Raw genomic sequence first — 21,659 nt, 5'->3', positions numbered from 1 at the left:
CATTTTAATGGCTAAAATTTTTTTATCCTCCAAGAACCAGTTTTCACCTCCTTGGGGGTACTGTCACCACCATTGAGAACATATGGTATTCGAGAGAGGGAGATTATTCTACTTTTTTTTTTATTGTTTATTTTTATTTTAGAGACAGAGTCTCACTTTGTTGCCATCAGTAGAGTGCTGTGGCATCACAGCTCACAGCAACCTGCAGCTCTTGGGCTTAGGCAATTCTCTTGCCTCAGCTTCCCAGGTAGCTGAAACTACAGGCGCCCACCACAATGCCCAGCTATTTTTTTGTTGCAGTTTGGCCGGGGCTGGGTTTGAACCTGCCACCCTCAGTATATGGGGCCAGTGCCTTACCCACTGAGGCACAGGCACCATCCGAGATTATCCTACATTATCTGAGGGGGTACACTGTAATCACATGAGTCATCAAAAGCAGATAACCATCCCTGATAACAGCCACAAAGGGATGTCATGGTGAAAGAAGGGTCAGAGAGAGCTGATGCTGTTTGTTTAGAAGGTAGTGGGAGGAGCTGAGGGTTGCAGGTAGTCTCTGGAAGCCAGAAAGAGCAAGGAAACAGATTCTCCATTAAGCCTTGGGAAAGGAACACAATGTTGCTAATGCCTTAATTTTAGTATAGTGAAACTCATGTTTAACTTCTGACTTCTAGAACTATGAAATCATAAATTTGTGTTGTTTTAAATAGCCAGGCATTGTGGCAGGCGCCTGTAGTCCCAACTATTTGGGAGCTGAGGCAAGAGAATTGCCTAAACCCAAGAGTTGGAGGTTGCTGTGAGCTGTGACACCATGGCACTCTACCGAGGGTGACATAATGAGACTGTCTCTAAAAAAAAAAAAAATTGTGTTGTTTTAAACTGAGAAATGAATGTGAATATAAATATATAGTCTAGTGAGAAGACAAATATTAAATAATCACTTACATTTACAAAGAAAAATAAACTCTGAAAATGACAATAAAGGAAAAGTGGAGGTTCTCTGAAAGCATATATTTCATTCCCAATTGAGCTTCTGGGATAAATGCCTGTGAAGAAGTCACACTAGGGCTAAGAGGTAACTGGGAGGATAACAGGAAGTAGAATGCTCCTTGTAGGAGAACAACATCCAGAAAGAAAGAAGCTTGGTGCTTTGATAGTTGGATGACCTGATGGGTCATTGGGATTGGTAGATTCCAGGGGAGGGGAAGAGGAGGCTGAAGGGTAGGCAGGGGCCCAATCTTACAAGGCGTGAAGGTCACAACATGAATTTTGGGTTTCATCCTGCGTGTAATGAAGATCCACTGAAGGGTCCTGGTCAGGGGAGCGCTCATATTTTAAGAAAGCACATCACCTATGGATAATGGGTTGCAGGAGCAAGACCCTGACAGCAGGCTCGGAAAGCAGGTGACATCTTTGGATTTGAGTAGAGGACTCTGAGAGGACTTTGTTGGAAATGTCAAACTTGTCCTCTGTTCTATCTAAGAACAACTACCAAACCCCCAAACCCAAAGACTAATCTGATTGCTGGAATTTTATTTAGTTCTTCCAAAGCCCTTGAATGCCCCAAATGTGATCAACACTGGACACAACTTTGCTGTCATCAACATCAGCTCTGAGCCTTACTTTGGGGATGGACCAATCAAATCAAAGAAGCTTCTATACAAACCCGTTAAACATTATGAGGCTTGGCGACATATTCAAGGTAAGGTTTGCACAGGATGGCCCCCGCTGGGGATGAGACACCAGGAATAACAAAACTTTCCCCAAATCCAGAAATCCCCTTCTCCCTAGGGCAACCCTGTCCCTCGAGGTGTGGAGGATTTCATTTTGGAGTCTTCAGGAGTGAGCATAAAGGGAACCTCTGGGACTGGGTCTAACTTTCTGGAAGTCGTGTACTATGGGACACAGAACCAGCCTGCATTATGAGTTACTGTACATATTTCCTCTCCAGGCTTCTCAGGATCTCCAGTCCCATCTTTAGTTACTGTGTCTTGTTTGGTTATGCAAGCCTGGTTTACACCATGACTAAGGTAACAGGCAAGTCCAGGGGCTGCTGGAAAGGAGAGGGGTTTAATCTGTCTAAGAAGTGGTAGTCACTGCCATGTCGAGTCGTTTACTTATCTTTTTCTCACTTTGTGTCTTGCCCTGTCTCGCAGGCTCCTAACACAGTCTTTTGGAAGAATTTGTGCCTGAACAGTTTGGGCTGTGGCAGACCAGACTGGGAAGCTGGGGGTAGGGGACATGGGTTAAGAGAACTATGTACCCCTACCCCAACTTCCTAAAAGAAAAAAAATAATAATTCAAGACCTTGTGACCAAAGGTCAAAAGCTGGTGAAAGCAGTTCCTTTTGAAACAAAAATTAGGATTCCATTTGTTGCCTAATGATATAAAACCACAATTTAAAAAAAGAAGGCAAACTGAGTGTTACCCGTTGACCCTGCTGCCTTGACTGGGCATTCCTGCGGAGAGAACTGCCACTGTCTTGCTTGTAGGTAAAATGTATTCCTCCACCAAGAGCTTTGTCCCTGATTTCCTGAAAAGGGCCCTCGATCCACTGTAGATGATCTATACTGTGTGTAGATCATCTGAGAAACTTGCAAAGAAAAAAGATAAGGAGGTTTAATAACAGTAGCTGACCTGAGTATCACTAACAAGGTCATGGAATTATTACCTCACTCTTCACATTGTATTATAGACTCAGACAAAGTTTAAGATGTCAGACATGGAAGGCTGATGTGCTGGATTGCTTGGTGAGGTCTTTTGTTATTGTGGTGGTAGTTGTTGTGTGGTGGTAGTAGTCCATTGCTAATTCTATAAGTGAGCATTCACAAAGTGATCTTCTAAGAATTTTTTTTTAATTTTTATTGTTAAATCATAGCTGTGTACATTAGTGCAATTGCCTGTACCCATTCTAAGAATCTTCTAAGAATTGTTAAACACAGCCCATGTTTTTTTTCAACCAACTGGGAATTTATCATATGGTAGGGCAAAAATTTATCTTAGCAGTATACATGGAGAAATAGAAGCTGGGTAAAGCACATAGCTAAGGAGAAAGAGGCACTCAGCATTTATTTCTGGGAACTGTTTTCTAGGACTTCAGAGTCCTTCATTCTAATGGGACAACCATTATATATCTGGGTCACTTTAGGCAAACCCTCAAAGAGTCTTTTTCTCTTGATAGCTTGATTATAATCAGTGTATGCACTTGAAAACAGTAGAAATTATTTTATTCTAATTGAGTTTCCCCCTAACTCTGGTATTCCAGATAGTAAGAGATTTGTGAGGTTTTTTTTCTTTTTTTTTTTTTTTTTTGGCCGGGGCTGGGCTTGAACCCGCCACCTCCGGCATATGGGACCGGCGCCCTACCCGTTGAGCCACAGGCACCGCCCGATTTGTGAGGTTTTATTACACAAATGAAAAGAGAAAAACACCCGAGTAGTAATGTGTAAGTGGCACAGAGAAACACGTATAACCGTGTACATTGTAACCTGGAAACATCCTTTCAAAAGCCAAATTTTTCTTGTGTTAGGAATGACGAGGCCTTGCAGATGGAATTGCCTCTCAGTTTCACTAAGACAAGTTTTTAAAAACCTAACATTGGTTGCCGTTACCATAACAATAACTCCAGTTTAAAGAATGTCAGAGGATGTCAACTTAAACTTCCGGGGCTTTCCTCTTCTCAGTGACAAATGAGATTGTTACTCTCAATTCTTTGGAACCTCGGACAGAATACGAGCTGTGTGTGCAGCTGGTCCGGCGTGGAGAGGGTGGGGAAGGACATCCTGGCCCTGTGAGACGCTTCACAACAGCTTCTATCGGTCAGTGGAAGCCAGCGGGCACTTATTCAGGAGTGGGGTGGGAGGGGAGGAAGGGGAAGGAGGAAGGAAGACCAGGAAGGGTGGTGGTGGGTGAGTGGGTGGGTGGGGATGGAGGCGGCAAGCGTTTGCTTTTGAATGGGTGGGAAAGTGACAGGAAGGCCAGCAACTTGGAGCCAAAGTGTTCCTTTATTTGGGCTGGACTCCTGGGCTGTCTCCCTGGGGGAGGGGGTCTGCATCCATCTGTGGGGACAGAGAAGGAAGCAGATGAGCCTCCAGGAAGACAGGGACATCCCTTAGGAGCCGGGATTTACTTAGCAGCAACTGGGCTGAGCCCAGGCGCCTGCATTTTACCACCAGCTTCCTGTTTCCATCTGAAGGGCCCAGGCCAGGCTCTTGTCACGGACACATTTCAGAATCCCAGTTTATTTATTTTTAAAAATAACTTCTGATTTTTCAAAATAATTCATGCACACAGCAAAAACATCAAATAGCAGGAAAGGCTTTTACTTAAAGACCAGCATCCCTCACTACGCCCCTCCACCTCCTAGTCCTTCTTCCTATAGATAGCTGCAGTCATTTCCGACAAGAGTCACCTCCAGGACTTTAAATCACTAGTTCTCAAACAGATTGTCAGGATTCAACAGGGTTGGGATGGGGTTCAGTAGTTTGCCTTTCTGGTATCTCCCCAAGTGATGCCTCATGTTGCTGGCCCTGGGTCCACGTGTTTAAGCAAATGTGTGTAGAAATAGTTCTTGATTTATTAGTGTCAGGTGGTGTATGTTGGGTGAGGTCTCTTCGATGGTCACCAGGACTCCTGCCTCCTGCTACCCGGGTGCCCTTCCCTGAAACACTGGACTGATCCTTTGTGATGTTTTCTGTTCTTTGACTTGTTCACCGTGTTACCATCTCTGAGTCTATAGTTTTAAGTTCACATTACCATGGAGAGTAAGAATTACCATCTTCCCCATTTAGTAGAGTCTGAGTGTGGTTAATAACCTGCCCATGGGTGATGCATCTTACGGCTCCATATCCTAGTAGTATTATGATTATGAATCTAGATCCCAAAGTCACCGTTTTCCTTAATCCAATTCATACATTTTCCCATTTTTTTAGCCCCATTAGTAAAGTCAGAGGGATATGAAATTATTTAGTGAGAAAACTAGGGAGAACACCCCAATCTTCCTCTGTAGGGATTATGCACCCTAACAGAGATGCCTCCCAACACCCAGTTAGTCTTCATCTGACCAGCAGCTCCTTAAAGAACTGGATGGAACCCAAGGCTACTCTGAGAAGCATTGCAGAAGTAAGAAATTGCTTCCTGGGGACCCATCCAGTTGTGAATACAAAAAAAAAAAAAAATTCAGAGACTATATATAAATTGGAGGCTAAAAGGACCTCCTCAACTATGATCAAAGGGACCCCTGATAGGGCATCAGGTTGTTGCTAAAAGGCAAATAGTGGTTAATTCTCTCTCAGGTCAGCATTGCTGAATCAAAGGGGAAGGTCATAATCTGACTCAGATGGAAAGTATTTATGGGACAGAACATAAAACACCTCATAGATCCACACTGTGCTGTCTTTAGCCCTCAGAATGTGTTCCAGCCGGGATGTATTCATAGGTCTCTTGGCATATTTTAAAGTAGTTCTCAGGGATAGATGGGAAGAGAATTCTTGAAGGTTCTCCTTTTCCCATCATTTGAATTTTGCTGATGTTTGTTTTTTAATTCATTTGGCAGTTGCACAGCACGTGTGTGTTAATTGAGGTGGTGAAGGCCAGGGGGAGGAGAGAGCAGAGCACACATTCTGACCACACTCCCTCACACAGGGAGAGGTGAAGGGAAGGAGAAAGGGAAAAGACCATTTATTGGGTTGTTCCTGTAGCAGGAGCTGCATGCAGTAGGGGTCTACATGTGTCCTCTGAAACACCAACTCTTCCTTTGGCTTTCTCATTGTAAACCTGCATAACCACACTGGGCAGCCTACTTTGGAACTTAGACTTAAGAATTTACAGGAGGCGTTGACATCACAACTCCCAATTTGTAAAGGTTATAAGGAAAGGGTCAATAAGACCTTTAGCACAGGGCCAACCAAATTCATGCCTAATGGCTGCTTCTTACCCGACTGAGAGCCATCCGGCCTGACAGGTGAGACTGACTTCCCAGAAGATGGAAACAGACCCTTCCTCTCATGGCTAACCAGGGTCAAAACAGTGTTTCTCAACCTTTTCAAAAAATTTACTTCCTGCCCCTAAGAAGCTTTTTTTAGGTATTTTTGTTCTAGTAGAGACTCCCTTTTCCTTCAGGAAATTTTAATACCACAGATAAACTCTATATTGGTTTGTATATGATAGTCCTTTATAAAGCATTGCAATAATCTAAAATTTTCTCAGACCTCCAGAACTATCCACCCCCTAGGGGTGATACTGTCCACACTGGGAATGCATAAATTAGAGGGTCCCTATCCTATGTTTTGGAGGGGCTTTATATCTGGAATAAAAAAATCACTTTACTGTTACTAACTGAAAACTCACACATATCTCCATTGTCCATGACATAAGACATCTTGAAATAAGGAAGGCAGGGAGGGAAGAAACTCATGTTAATAGAGCCCCTTCCACCTTTCAAGCATTGTCACATCCAAGTTCTCATTTATTCCTCCTGATTGTGAAAGATGGGTATTTTAATTCATTTTTACAGATGAACTTGGAGAGGATATGGATCTGCCTAAGGTATGAAACTAAAGTGGCATGTTCCTGTTTCTCTGGCTTTAAAATCGATATTGTGACTGTCGCACTAGCCCTTGTGGGTAATTATGGCCCCCTCAATGTGATCAGAGCAGTGCTGTGCCTGCCCTGCCACCACAGCTGTATGACGTCTGCAATTCTTGCTAAGGGAAAGTAACCCTGAAATTGCTTTAAAATACGTTGTTCAGAATGGTTACAGAGACACTAAATTCTCACACCCACAATTCCACAACCTCAGCAGATCCACTGTTTTCGTTATTACCAGTTTCCTTCCTACCCTTCACCGTTGTAGACATGACTTTTACCAAGTTGCCATCAGAGCTCTTTCTATAAATGTTTATATTGGGCTTCCATACTTTCCCTAATTATCTATTTTAAGCCATTGTATGGCTTTGTTAGATTTTATTAAAGCATCTTCCTAATTTGAGTGCTTAGGTTTCTTCCAGTTGTTTGGTATTATAAACAGTGTGGTAGTGAACATCTTCACACACATCTTCTCTTCCTTTGGAGCTTTTCTTTAGGATAAAACCCCACTGGTCAGATATTAGGGCCAAAGTGTATGGTCATTTCTCAGGCTTTAGAAAATATTCCCAAGTCATTTCCCAATGGGGTTGTACTCCTGTATTAAAGTTACTCAAATTACGTGTTAGAAATATTTTAAAGCTTGCTATTTTGGTAGAGAAAAAAAGTATCATTTAGCTGCTAGTTAGTGTTTCTTTGATAGCTTATGACAGGGTATATGGAGCCAAGGTTATTCTTTAGCTCTTTGAGGATATCATTGCCTCCACCTCCACCCTACAGAGCAATAACGCTCTCTCTGGTTTCTCCTAGGACTCCCTCCTCCAAGAGGTCTCAACCTCCTACCCAAAAGTCAGACCACTCTAAATTTGACCTGGCAACCAATATTTCCAAGCTCGGAAGATGACTTTTATGTGGAAGTGGAGAGGAGGTCTGTGCAAGTAAAAAGTGATCATCAGAATATTAAAGTGCCAGGCAATTTGACTTCTGTGCTGCTTAACAACTTACACCCCAGGGAGCAGTACATAGTCCGGGCCAGAGTCAACACCAAGGCCCAGGGGGAGTGGAGTGAAGACCTCACGGCTTGGACTCTCAGCGACAGTAAGTAACTGAGGCTGCCCCAGCCTCGCCCGAACAACAAGTGGCTAATGCTGTTTGTACTAAAAAGGAAGTTAGTTGTGAGTAGAGGCTAAATAGTGATCCCTCCACTTAACCATTTTAATAACCTGTGATACATAGGAAAGCCACATATATCTGGATTTGCAATAATTCAGGCAAGACTGTATTAAAATGTACCTTTCCTTGGTATGGAGTTGTTTACTAAGTAAATTAGTAACATGAATGAAGTTTTCTAGGACTTGATTTATCAGTTATAGGACAGTTTTTAAGCATTATCATAGACCTATATATGCCCAGAGATTAATTACAGATGCGTCTTTCCTAATCTTAAAAGCCAAATAACTTAGCTTGAAAACCCTTTACACTAGATGATTTTTTAGAGTCAAAATATATATCTGAGAGTAATAAAATCACTTTTCTTTCAAAATATTCTGCATTTCAGACTTTTCTTTATTTCCTATTGGTTGTTTTTGTTTTGTTTCATTTTGTTTTGAGACAGAGTCTTACTCTATTGCTCTGGGTAGAGTGCCATGGAGTCCTAGCTCACAGCAACCTCAAACTCTTGGGCTTAAGCAATTCTCTTGCCTCAGCCTCCCAAGGAGCTGGGACTACAGGTGTGCACCACCACCTCAGCTAGTTTTTCTGTTTTTAGTGGAGACAAGGGTGCTGGGGTTGGGGGGTTCTCACCTTCGCTCGACCTGGTCTTGAACTCATGAGCTCAGGCAATCCACCCTCTTCAACCTCCCAGAGTGCTAGGATTATAGGCATGAGCCACCTGGTCCAGCCTGATTGGTCATTTTTAAAATTAGTTGTAATTTCTTGAATTTCTTTGTAATCTTGAAAGTTTTTCATCATTAAGCAGAGAGTTCTATTTTGATTCACTGAAATTAGAACTGTGTATATTTTGGAGCCCTGGGAAAGATGAGATACTTCTTGGCCTCACCAATTACCATGTAAGCCAGGATCATGTGGTCTCTTGCCAGGCGCCCAGATCTGAGGCTGTCTTCAGCAGCTGGTTCTCAGGAACAGCTGCAAAAGCTGCTCAGCATTTCTTCATTGTATCAGTGATTTGTGAAAGTCTGAACCTTTTTGTCAGTGTTTAGAGATTCTTCATGATATATATTTTTTAATTCTGTGAAATATACAAATTACAAACCAGTGCAAAGAGTAACACAGCAAATGATGACATTCTTATTACCCACAATTAACAACTGTTAACATTTTGCTGTATTTGCTCTCAGCATTTTTTTGTTCACTTAATGCAGCTAATAACACAGATGACCAAAATCCTATTTGATTGTTATCTCTGTTCTGTTCCCCTCTTTCCAAAGATGACCAAAATTACGAGTTTGTTATGTCCCTTTGCAAATAATGTTGTATAATTTTAATGTACGTATCCATAAGTATACATATGCATACATGTCATTCTTCATCTTTTTTGCATGAACATTATGGTTTTTATCTACATGTATCCATTTCAATTTATTTGTATATGATGTATACCTTTTAAACTTCTGTATAGTTTTCTATTCTATCTTATAAATATCATGGCATTTATCCATTCCTTTTTAGATGGACATGTAGGTTAATTTTTTTACTATCACAAAAATGCAATGGCCATTCTTATGCATCACTCCGTGTGTGCGGGTGTGAAAGCTCTTCTAGGAACACGTCCAGAAGTGGAACTCATAGGCTATTTCCCTGTGAAGTATCCATTCTATGTGCACTATATCCAGGAATGTATGACAGTCCTATCTTCCTTATCTCCATTGTTTTGTGTGTGTGTGTGTGTGTGTGTGTGTGTGTGTGTCACTTTTGGGAAAAAATAGGTATATCTCACTTGACAGTGTCAGACTTTTTTTGTTTTTGAGACAGAATCTCATTCTCTTGCCCTAGGCTTGAGTTCTATGGTATCAACCCAGTTCAGAGCAATCTCAAACTCCTGGCTCAAGTGATCCTCCTTCCTCAGCCTCCCAAGTAGCTTGGACTACAGACACACCCCACAGTGCCTTCCTATTTTTTTTTTCTATTTTTAATAGAGATGGGGTCTTGCTCTTGCTCAGACTGGTCTCAAACTCCTAAGCTCAAACAATCCTCTCACCTCAGCCTCCCGAAAGGGCTAGGATTACAGGTGTGATACACCAGACCCAGCCTACAGTTTTTATATTTGCCCACTTTAAAAGCAAAAAGTGGTACTTAAGTTAATTTAAATTTTTATTTCCTTGGTAACAAGCAAGGTTGAGAATCTTGTCCTATGTTAATTGATCTTTTGATTTTCCTCTTTTTTGATATACTTTGCCCATTTGTTATAGGCTGTCTTTCTTACTGATTTATAAAAAATGTTTGTTTTATCTGGGTACTATTCTTATTATATACCATGTATTTCAAATATATTCTCCTAGTCCTTTTATTATAACCTTGTTTGTGACGGCTTTTGCCCCATGGACACTTCACATTTTGATACAATCATATCTGTTGAGATTTGCCTTTATGATTTGTATTTTTTGTGTTTTGGAATTACCGATTAGCCCAAGGTCATAAATATATTTTCTACATCTTTTTATAGTAGTTTTAGTATTTTGCATATTTAGGTCTTTGATGTACAGAAATGTTATTTGGGGGTACTTTTGAATATTTTCATTTTAATCTTATTTATTTGCACAGGGCAAGTCAGTCATCTACAGGCCGTGCACTGAACACTGCCCCCTGGAGAGTTGTGAGGCTCTGTGTGTCATATGCCAAGTTCTCAGATTCACTTGGCGTCTATTTCTCTGTTCTCTTCCTTCAATCTGTGTTCGTTCCTATGCCAGTTCCAGCCTTTTAATATTAACTATAGACTTGTGAAAGGGCTTGATGATCGAAGTGTGAATCACTACTTTTCTTTTCAAAATTATCTTAGGTGTTCACTCACTATTCTATATTTTATCTTCATTAGAATAATAACTGTCAAAATCACACCATCATTTTTGTTTATACTGTAGACGACCGTTTTTACTCTGCTATACATTAGAAGAAGAGGAGTTGTCTTGGGTCACACGTTAAATACAAAAACTCTATTGAGAGCGGAGGAGCAAAAACAACAACAACAACAAAGATCCATATATACTTTTCATATCTGACACCACAGATAAGCAAAAAAAGTCCTCACAAAATCAGCATGCAGCCCATGGGCCACAGGTTGGACACCCCTAGTTTAAAGGCTTAAGCAAAAACTAGGGAGTTCCTGAGAGTGGACTTGCTTGGGTGATGTCTGGAGTTTGAGGGAGGGTTTGTGCTGCTGGAGGGGATTGGGGGGTAGGGCTGTGAGACTGGCAGGATAGGAATTGCTTTCTACAAAGTCAAGAAATTAGGGGAAGGAGACGTGAATGAGAGCATTTCAGTTTTAACTGAGAATATTGTTGTTATGCTGTGTTGCCATTGGCTGATCTTGCGTATCTATTGTTCAGAGTAAAATTAATGCTTTTAGTTACAAACTTTCCAGCCTAGCAATTCCACTGGTCCAAGTGTAGGAAATGGAGTCAGTTCAAGTTGGCGTGTGGCCCCCAAATGTATGTAAAAAGTGTATAATGTTTTCTTGTTTATATGTAGAACATTTGACCTTTAAAATGACTGTATGAGGAAAGTAGGGCAAGAACGATCATCACATTTAACAGGTGATGAACCTGCTTGCTTGATGTTATGCAGTTGGTGAGTCGTGGGGTTTAGGATTCTAACCCTCATTCCAGTTCTATTTTTTTTTTTCCAAACCAGGCAACAAATGTTTTTCCACTTGTCTCTGTAGATTGGCAACCACCTGTTTCCAAACATCTTCAGTTCTTGGAGAAGTTCCTTTAGTACGGATAATCCCACTTTTAAATTGTTTAAGGTCTAATTAGCATTTCCTAAAGAGCTTTAGAATCTCCATGAAAGTCACCTGGGGAAGCTGCTAAATGGTAGATTGCTGGGCCCAACTGAGTCTGAATCAGAGGTTCCTTGAGCTATCCCTAGTGTGACTCCTTTCAGAAATGAGAACACCGGTCGAAGTCCCTTCAATTTTGGAAGTCTCAGTTTTCTCATCTCTAAAATTTAAATAATAAAAACCTCAACACTGCTCACCTGACTGTGGTTATGAAAGTCAAGACTGAGTCTGCCTAGGGAAGCACATTGTAAACAGCCTTACCAAGGAGGGTAAAGTTAATATTAAAGGCAAGACCTTGGACTCATTCTTTTCTGAGGTTAAATAGCTTTAGGTTTTACTGGTTCACAAACTTCCCTTTTAGCCTATGCCCTTTAGAAAAAGAGTGTAGTGAAAATGCAGAGATGATTGTGTGAGTGTCGTCTTCACACCTGGAAAAACTCAAATACTCTTTCTCATCCTGCCCATACCTATGAATAGAATATGATCTCACTTTTTCCCAACTCCCTACAGCACTTTGCCTACTAAGTGCTTAACATATTTTCTTACACACACAGGCTTAACTACCACTCCATAAATGCATTTAGGGAAAGGACAGGCCATGTGCCACTGAGACTGCAGATTACAGACTATGGAGCCAAATTGCCAGGGGGTGAATCCTGTTTCTTCTGCTTCAGGGTAGTGACCTTGCTAAATCACTTAATCTCTCTGGGCCTTAGTATTTACAGAAAGATTGGCAAGAAGAGGAGATGAGTTAACATATGGAAGGCCAAGAACAATGTCTGGCACATCGCAAGCACTATATAAATGTCAGTTCTCATAAACTACCATTCTTCCAAGCATCTAGAACAGTGTGCATATGTATACCTATACACACATGTATACATTCATTTGTGGAATAACAGAATTTCTGAGGCCTTCATTTAGTGTAAGGATGACAAATAGGTGATATGCCTGTTGTCGTTTCCCTGTCTGTGATACACGTATCCTTTCATGTCTGCAAGAACTTGGAGTCCAGTAGCCACCACCAATTGACTGGAATCACTATCTGAGAAAACACTTATCTGCCCTTTATGTTTTATGAGCTGACATTAACCACCTTTCAAAGCATAATGATCTGAGAGATGGTAGCATATCTTAAGGGATTTTTTTTTTTAATTTCTAGTTCTCCCTCCTCAACCAGAAAACATCAAGATTTCCAACATCACACACTCCTCAGCTGTGATTTCTTGGACAATAGTGGATGGCTATTCTATTTCCTCTATTATCATTCGTTACAAAGTTCAGGGCAAGAATGAAGACCAGCACATTGATGTCAAGATTAAGAATGCCACCATCACTCAGTATCAGCTCAAGGGCCTAGAGCCTGAAACAGCTTACCAAGTGGACATTTTTGCAGAGAACAACATCGGGTCAAGCAATCCAACCTTTTCTCATGAACTGATGACCCTCTCAGAATCTCAAGGTTGGTAGAGTGCACAGGTATTTACATGAGATTATTTTTGAAGACCATTCAAAAAGCCCCACTGTCTTAGGATATTTGCTCCATATGTGTGTCATGTGACATAATTCGTTTGTCTTAATAGACCTCAAGACATGTCCTTAAAATCACATTGCTTCCAGGAAGGATCCCTGTTGATCCATTTTCTATTATTAAGCCTTAGACTAGATTAGCCTGACAACACGCCCCACCCAGAAATCTCAGAAGAAAGCTCTGAGGAATATGAATTTAGATTCCGAGGAGAAAGAAGAATGTGGAAACTGCTTCTGGGAGGCAGGCCTACGTGAGTGTTTCAGGAGGAGGCTCTGATAATCACACTCTGTTCTTTGTCATATCTCCTCCTCTTTCAGCTTGGATGACACTGTGCTATTTTGAGTTTTCTTCTACTTTTCTGATCTAGGTTATTAGGACTCTATGCCCACCATCAACCACCACCCCAGAGTGTAAGCTCCTTAAGATACACAGAGATCTACTTTGAGTACCCCAAACATACTATGGCCACTATCTATGATCCATAAAACCTGTTGAGTGTAGTGAAGAGAACAAGGGCCCTGGCATGGCCGGGGCCTCAGCATGAATCCATGCAGATGGTGCCTTCAAGCCTTCTGTGTTGTGCAATGTGCCCAGAGATGCAGATAGAGGCACAGGAGATTGACAGGCAAGTTTTGCAAATCTGTAATTTGGACTAGCATCTACTTTCACAGAAAACCTTACGAGTAGATCTAAAAATTTCTTGGTTCTCTTGGAGAAATAAAATAAAACAAGCTGTTTGTTTTTTCTGCTGATTCTTTGGAACATTTTTGAAATGTTTAGAGAATGAAGAGTCTGCCTGGTATAGAGATTAATTGTATTAATAGTTTTCAGCTCACACTATTAATAAATGCCTCATTTTTATAATCACTTATATTTTGGTAAAATATATATAGGTCTTAAATCTAAGCTATACATAAGGTACCATGAGAAAATATTTTTTAAAAGACAAAACAAAACCCTCTCCCTATTCCAGATGTCTCTGTGTTTGCACATGCATAGAAACAGAAGGACAGACAGGTAAGCATAGAAGAAAACGAAGAAGATGGGGTCAGGCTCTGTGTGCTGCTGTTAATAAAGATATATTGAGGTTCATCTTATATTAGTTTAATGAAGCCAAGAAGTAGAGGGGCTAGGCCATAGCTTTTTAATAGTTTATTTTGACATGGACCCTAAATTTAATTTTTTTTCCTTCCTCCCCTCTCTCTTTCCTTGCTCCATTCATTATTCTTAGGTTTTCTTCATTACCTCTTTAAAACAAAACAAAAAAAAGCAAAATAACTTCTAGATCCTAAGCTCTTGGATCATAGAAGTTTAAAGCATTTCTAGGTGGGGAAATTGAGGTGCAGGGAGGGTTAGTCACTCTCCCAAAGTCACTCGTGTGGCCAGTTCTTCTGTCTAATCTAATGATCATCTGCTTACGCCTCTACTTAGAAATAAACAAATGACAAGTAATGATTAGCACATTGCTATTTTAAAAGCATTTTGTACTTTTTTTAAAAAAAAGATCTTATAACAACCCTGTGAGTTAGACTCATCCCCACTGAGTTTCATAAAATAAAGGAGTAGCCAGACCAAAGTCACACAGGACTAGGGCTGCCATCGCATTCCCAGGCTGCTGCGTCTCCCCTCCTCCCCACCCCCCACCCCCCTGTCGTCTTGGCCTGTCTGCCTGCCTGAACTAACCCAGCTGCTCACCTCTGTTCTCCCGCACAGCACCAGCAGACCTGGGAGGCAGGAAGATGCTCCTCATAGCCATCCTTGGCTCAGCTGGAATGACCTGCCTGACTGTGCTTTTGGCCTTTCTGATCATGTTGCAATGGAAGAGAGCAAATGTCCAGAGAAGAATGGCCCAAGCCTTCCAGAACGTGGTAGTGTCTCATCTTCCTATTAGCTAATCAGGGCAGGTCCACATATAGGCAGCACCTTCATTTAAGTGTGGACCAAGAAATTTGCTTGTAAAGCAAACATTTCCCTCAGGGAAGTCTCATCTTCTGTTTGGTTTTCCTTATGAAATGGGAGATACAAAGCAGGACTGTATCATTTCTTGTCCAAACCAGAACAACTTTGAGAGTGAAAAGGGTGTTCCTAATAAATTATGCAGGAAATCAGGCCTGAAACAGGACTGTCCTCCCCTTACCTGCTGCCCCCCGCCCCAGTGAGATGTCTTCCTAGCAATAAATCACCAGAGAGAATAATCTTGCAGTGGGACAAATCGAATGTTTTTGGTAAGGAAAGGTACAAGCCTAACCAGATCTCGGCATGATAGGTGATGACATATTGCATTAGACAAGTTTCCCCCACATTTTTCTATTTCCAGTTCCCATTTCCTATTTCTAATATCTCCCTCAATCCTATTATCCCTCGTGTACAAATATATGTTCACACACAAAGGGACTGTATACATGTGTGTCTCTCTCAGGCCTTTGCTCTTTAGTCTGCAGTCAGGTTCATGGCACTTGGCTCATTCTTTCATCTATGAATTTTGATCAGTAGCAAATGTCCACAAAATCACACTTTACCAATAGGCACCTTATTTTATTTTTTTTGTATATCCTAGCCTGAACATGTCTCTAATTCAGTGTTTTTCAACCTTTTATATTTCATGGCACACTTGAACCTACCGTTAAACTTCTGTGACACAATTAAATTATATTAATAAAAAAAAGTCAAAAAAAAAAAAAGAATATACTTACTGTTCTTTGAACTTCTTCTTTTATTTTTGCACTTTTTGACTGGGACTGGACTTGAACCTGCCACCTCTGGCATCTGGGGCCAGCACCCTACTTACTCCTTTGAACCACAGTCGCTGCCCCCTGAACTTCTTTTGAAAATAATTTAATTAATGATCTTTAAAAATTTAGAGGCACACCTAAGATCCTTTCACAGCATACCAGTGTGCGATGGCTTACCAGCTGAAAATCACTACTCTTGTTTGAGGTTTCAGGCCCCATAAAACTAAGTTGGAGCAGACTTTATCAACTCTATTCTAAACACTCAGTGGGACAACACATTTCAGATGAGGTATACCCTCGTGTGCATGAGTCCCTCAGGTTCCCTTCCATGGAGGACCAGAGGAGCTTCATTATCTAACTCCATGCCAGAGCTGGCTCAACTCAGGCTGTTGCTGGAGAGGAAGGACTAGCAAGATGGCTGGGAGTGCTGGAGCCTGTCCTGGTTCCACCAACTGTCTTTTGAATTCAGGAGGAAAAGAGGCACTGTGTTGGGTTTTGCTAAATATCAGTCATCCTGTGGCTGGAGTGGGCTTAGGAGAGTTTAAACATTAGGGTGAAAGATAGTGTGCCGAGAATAGATCAGGACAAAGATGATGCCAGGAAAAATCTCTCACTGAGACACGTTCTGTGACTGCCCCTAGACAGGATCTCTAAGTTATTTTCCAAACCAGAACTGAACAACTGCTCATTCCACAGGAGAAGAGACTCTAGTACGATTAACTCAAGGGTGGCAACACGTGGCACACATACCATTATTTCCTCCTCCCTCACCCTCTGCAGACATAGCTAATCAATAAGCTTTCCCACAGAGCCCCAGGTTTGTGCCCTGCAGTTCATGACATCCAGTTCATCAGAGTGGGCCTATGAGATGAAACCTATTTTTATTTCCAATTTAGAATTAGGTACACTATATCTTTTTTTATCAGATGTGGATACAAACCAGAAGGTATTATGTCCCTTAGAATTATGAAAAATCCTGACACAAAATGATGAAAATGTTATTTTTCCAGAGGGAAGAGCCAGCTGTGCAGTTCAACTCAGGAACTCTGGCCCTAAACAGGAAGGTCAAAAACAACCCAGATCCTACAATTTACCCAGTGCTTGACTGGAATGACATCAAATTTCAAGATGTGATTGGAGAGGGCAATTTTGGCCAAGTTCTTAAGGCACGAATCAAGAAGGATGGGTTACGGATGGACGCTGCCATCAAGAGAATGAAAGGTCAGCAGTTGGCCAGCTGAAGTCAGCACTTCACTAGGGTGGGGAGAACACTTCACTTCCTGTCAATCTTTCCCCTGTGGTCTTATGTTCCTTAAACCAAAAATTGGCCTGGTGTCAGACATAACCGCTGTGTGCGACTGAAGGCGATGCTTCCTTTGAGGTCAAGCATGTGATAGTCGGAATATAAATACAAAGACAGGACCCATTTAAATATCACTGTCTTGATTCCTTGGGACATGAAACTGTAGATTCTTGGTCATATACTGTTTACTTTGGGAAGCATCCTTGTTTCTTTTCATGTAGCATTTCTCAAAATTCAGCATACATCAAAATCACCTGCAAAGCTTGTTTAAAAACAGATTGTTCCCCTGCCTACCACCCACAGTTGGTGATTCAGTAAGTCTGGGGCAAGGCCAGGGAATTTGCATTTCTAGTTAGTTCTCAAGGGATGCTGGTCCTGTGGGTTTGGAAACCACCTTGAGAAAACCACAGTCTTCATAGACCTGTATCAAAATTCCTAGAGAGACTGTCAGAAGTGCCTCCTCCTGGGCTTCTGCCACCCCTGGTCCTACTACATCTGAATTTCTAGGATGGCGTGTGAAAATCAGTGTTCTTAACAGCCTTTCTCAATGGTTTCTCTGAACACTCAAGTTTGAAGACCCCTGGTCCAAGGTCACAAGAACTAAACCTTTTCTAGCTGTGTTCATCTGAAGAGTACTTACTACCACTCACTTAACATTGGGTAATAAACAACTTTCAAGGAAGCAGAATGACTCGTTCACTGGCAGTATAGCCAGCTGTCATCTCTTCTGGTGAGACAGCAGTTTGTGCACAACTTGGTTGGAAAGACACATGTCAGGTTCACGGAATACTGGCTGGGAATGTGGCACATTAGAGAAAACTATTAACTCTGATTGTCGTGCAGTTCTGTCTTGAGAGCTCTCCGAGGTTGATGGCAGTTTTCTTTAGAACTGCAACATTGATCCGGATTAACTCTGGATCTTATTAAATCATCTGTGCTTTCTGCATGGTTAAGAAGACCAAGAAGACAAAATGAAACACAGTTTTATCTGTAATAGAGATAGGACTTTGAGTCTTAAAAAAAAAAAAAAAAAAAAATACAAAGTACTTGTTAAACAGCCAGAATTCTTTTTTCTGTTTTGCTACTTTAGTTATAGGAAGTTTGGGGGAACAACGAAGATAGAGGGTGTAGAACCTTAGGAAATCAGTTTTTATTGAGATCTGATCTGAGCTGGGTTTTCTCTCTTGGGCCATGTGAGAAAACAGCTTACCAAGGCTCTTCAGTAACTGTCCTCCTTTGGATCTATCACTTTACCTGCAGAAAGTTTATGCCCTGTTGCCTTGTTAAAGAAGTTCAGTGGCTGAAGGGGGCAACCTCATTGTAAAGAACTTTACTTTTGGCCAGCAGCTGTGGCTTACTCTTGTAATCCTAGCATTCTGGGAGGCCAAGGTGGGTGGATTGCCTGAACTCAGGAGTTCAAGACCAGCCTAAGCAAGAGTGAGACTCTCGTCTTTACCAAAAAAAAGCTAGCGGGGCATCATGGCAGGTGCCTGTAGTCCCAGCTACTCAGGATGCTGAGGCAAGAGGATCATTTGAACTCAGGAGTTTGAGGTTGCTGTGAGCTACGATACCATAGCACTCTACCCAGGGTGACAGAGGGATATTCTGTCTTAGAAAAAAATAGATTTATTTTTAAAATATTCCCAAGATGTTAACCCTCAGGGCCAGAGCCACTCTGAGGCTCCTGGAGTATGAACAGGGCACTGGCCTTGGAAGTTCCTATTAGTCTCATGGATGCCATTAGCCTCCCGCCCTCACCTCCATGAGATGTAGCCATATTTCCAAGCACTTTCCAAGGCACGCACTTGGCCACCAGCACTCCATTTCTACCCTCCCCCCCACAGTGTTATTTTTCAAAAAACAGTAATAGTACCCTGTCCCCAACTCACAACTCATCAATCTGTCAGTGCTTCTCCCTCTGGCCAACAGGAGAGAGGCACAGAAACAAATGCCCCCCAGTTTCCTGACTACCTTGCACCTTCTATAAGATGTCATTGGAATTTGATTTGTTTAGCTCTGTCAACCAGATTGAGGCTGGTTTGCAGACTGATTTATTAAAAAAGTAAACATTATTCTGTAAAGTAAGGTGCATGTACTAGGGCTGATGATTTGTGGGAACTCTGGTTCTATTCCTCAGCTGTCTCTGGATGGTAGATTTACCTAGAGTCTAACGGTTAAGAGAGCTCCACCTCTACCAAGTCATTTCCCTGGGTATCTAACAGCTGAAACCAGAAAACCTGTATGTAGTGGTTCTCATCCAGGGGTGATTTGGCCCTGCAGGGGACATTTGGTTGAATGACTGTGCCCTACCACACATGGCACAGCTCCATGTAACAAAGCATTAGCCTGGGGTCACAATGTGAAGGTTGAGAAACTGCTGTGGAGTCATCTTCGTTTGTACAGTTTTCCAGACCAAATGATGCCTGGTGACTGGAGTGTACTCCAAGGTCTTAGGGAAGGGGGGACAGTTGATTCTGAAAAGGCGTACCAAAGAAGGATTATAACCCTTGACTTCCTCCCCAGAATACGCCTCCAAAGATGACCACAGGGACTTTGCAGGAGAACTGGAGGTTCTCTGTAAACTGGGACACCATCCAAACATCATCAATCTCTTGGGAGCATGTGAACATCGAGGTAAGATGCTCTTTCTCTCTCTTTCCTGTGTGATTTTTTAAAAAATAGTCCTATTCCATATTGAAATTAAAAAGGTAATGGTCCTAAGAATGTTACCTTTTTAAGTTGCAGCTTCAATCTGAATGTCTATCTCTGGCCCATTTGCAGATTGTGCTAAGGTTTGCCATCTTTTTGGATGTGGGTGCTGAGGCTGGATCATTAGCCTCTGATGTGGTTCAGTCATCGCTCCCCGGGGTCAGAATTCCTGCGCCTACTTGCCCTGTCCTTGCTAATGTGAGGGTTTTCTTGGCCACACCGCGACTAGGGTAGAGGAGGGGAGCCTGCACCGCAGAAGGTCTAGGGTGTATTGGTTCTTCTTGATTGCCTGCCTTTACATTTTTCCCAGAACAGGGAAACCCAGATCTTCTGAATGTGCAAGGCATGAATGTGAATATTCCACTGTAATATGAACGAACTGATAATGTTTAGATTAAAAAATGATTAGACTTACATGTGATAGTGCTTGCCTTTTTTTTTTTTTATTAAATCATAGCTGTGTACATTGATATGATCATGGGGCATCATTCACTAGCTTTACAGACCATTTACCAAGTTTCACATATACCCTTGTAAGATGCACCCCTGGTGTAATCCCACCAATCCCCTTCCCTCTACCCACCTCCCCCCTCCCTCCCCTCCCTTTCCCCCTTCCTTTTTTTTTTTTTTTTTTTTTTAAGAGATGGAGTCTCCCTATGTCCCAGGTGATCTTACCTCACTGCAGCCTCAAACTTTTCTGGGCTCAAGTGGCCCTCCTGCTTCAGCCTCCCAAAGTGCTTTGTTTGAATCCAGAGTGCTTTCATGTGCAATTACAATGGAGTTACCCCTGTCACATATGCTTTTAAAGTTAAACTTATATTATTAATTTACATACTTACTGAATGCTTGTCTTGTAACGTGTGGAATTAGCTATAAATGAATAGGTAACAACATCATCTTTGTGTGGCATTCCAAGCCTGACATCACAAAATATAAAAAAAAGAACAAAAATCATCTAAGGGTTTACCTCAGTATGCTATGTGGGTTTGCTGTTCCAATTCCACTTAAACTTGACTTCTCTTAGAAAAGTTTACTCCCACAAAATGCTCCACACAGTAATTACTTACAAACTTGACAACCTCTTGTTGACTTTGTGGCACAAACACCAACAATAGAAAAGAAACTACTTCCCTTTCCTCATTTTATTAAAGTAAAACTACTGATGCTTCAAACAACATACCATTCCATGATTCAATAAGGGTGTAATTCTGAAAGCTGGATCATGTTCCTTAGGTTAAATAGTGAAGTAATGACATTTTTTTTGAGCTATTCCCTGAAAACAGCAGTCAGCTTGGGAAAGCAATATAAATGAAAGTTGAAAAAAACAAAACAAAAAAGAAGAAGAAACGTTTTCCCTGAGGATAGCCCTCCTGCAAACATCCTGAGTATTCCTAAAACCCACCAGACTTTCTGGAAGATATGTACCAAGTACCAATCCCACAAAGTGATGCAAAATATAAGAAGAGTAATTTGCAAGGGTTTTGTATGCCCAGGGAAGGTGGTGGTATGACAGGAAGCAGAGTGGCTATGGTGGACAGACTAAGCCAATTTTCGGGAAAAAGGCTAAAACTACAAAAGCAGATTATGCTGAGGCTTGAAGCATTCTGAGTATGGAATGCTTGAGCCCAGTTGCAGATCTAAGAGAATGCTGGCTCTTAAGAGATGCAAGTATTTGGCACTGGGAAAAGGTGATCTGAGAAGGGGACAAGTGATCCAGTTCCAAGCTTCTTTTGTTATGAAGACAACACAATCTTGAAGTTACATTCACTTTTGGGGGTTGCAGTTAGTCTT

The 21,659-nt window shown here is 41.6% G+C and overlaps 1 protein-coding gene across 3 annotated transcripts in view; it reads left to right on the top strand.

Annotated features, from left to right (window-relative positions):
- The window catches only part of TEK (TEK receptor tyrosine kinase), a 113,170-nt gene that overhangs the window by 74,969 nt on the left and 16,542 nt on the right, over positions 1-21,659 (top strand). For 2 of the 3 annotated variants that reach the window (XM_053571063.1, XM_053571078.1), the window contains 7 exons: positions 1,538-1,699; positions 3,681-3,815; positions 7,390-7,677; positions 12,756-13,055; positions 14,838-14,992; positions 16,867-17,077; positions 19,683-19,793. In XM_053571063.1, coding sequence (XP_053427038.1) covers positions 1,538-1,699; positions 3,681-3,815; positions 7,390-7,677; positions 12,756-13,055; positions 14,838-14,992; positions 16,867-17,077; positions 19,683-19,793 — 1,362 coding nt within the window. The remainder of the gene's footprint in view (positions 1-1,537; positions 1,700-3,680; positions 3,816-7,389; positions 7,678-12,755; positions 13,056-14,837; positions 14,993-16,866; positions 17,078-19,682; positions 19,794-21,659) is intronic. The other variant, XM_053571069.1, reaches the window with a different exon arrangement.

This window comes from Nycticebus coucang, chromosome 2 (assembly GCF_027406575.1).
Source record: "Nycticebus coucang isolate mNycCou1 chromosome 2, mNycCou1.pri, whole genome shotgun sequence".
Lineage (NCBI taxonomy): Eukaryota > Metazoa > Chordata > Mammalia > Primates > Lorisidae > Nycticebus > Nycticebus coucang.
Note: the sequence above shows the minus strand (reverse complement) of the source record. Positions and strands in the feature narration are given on the sequence as shown.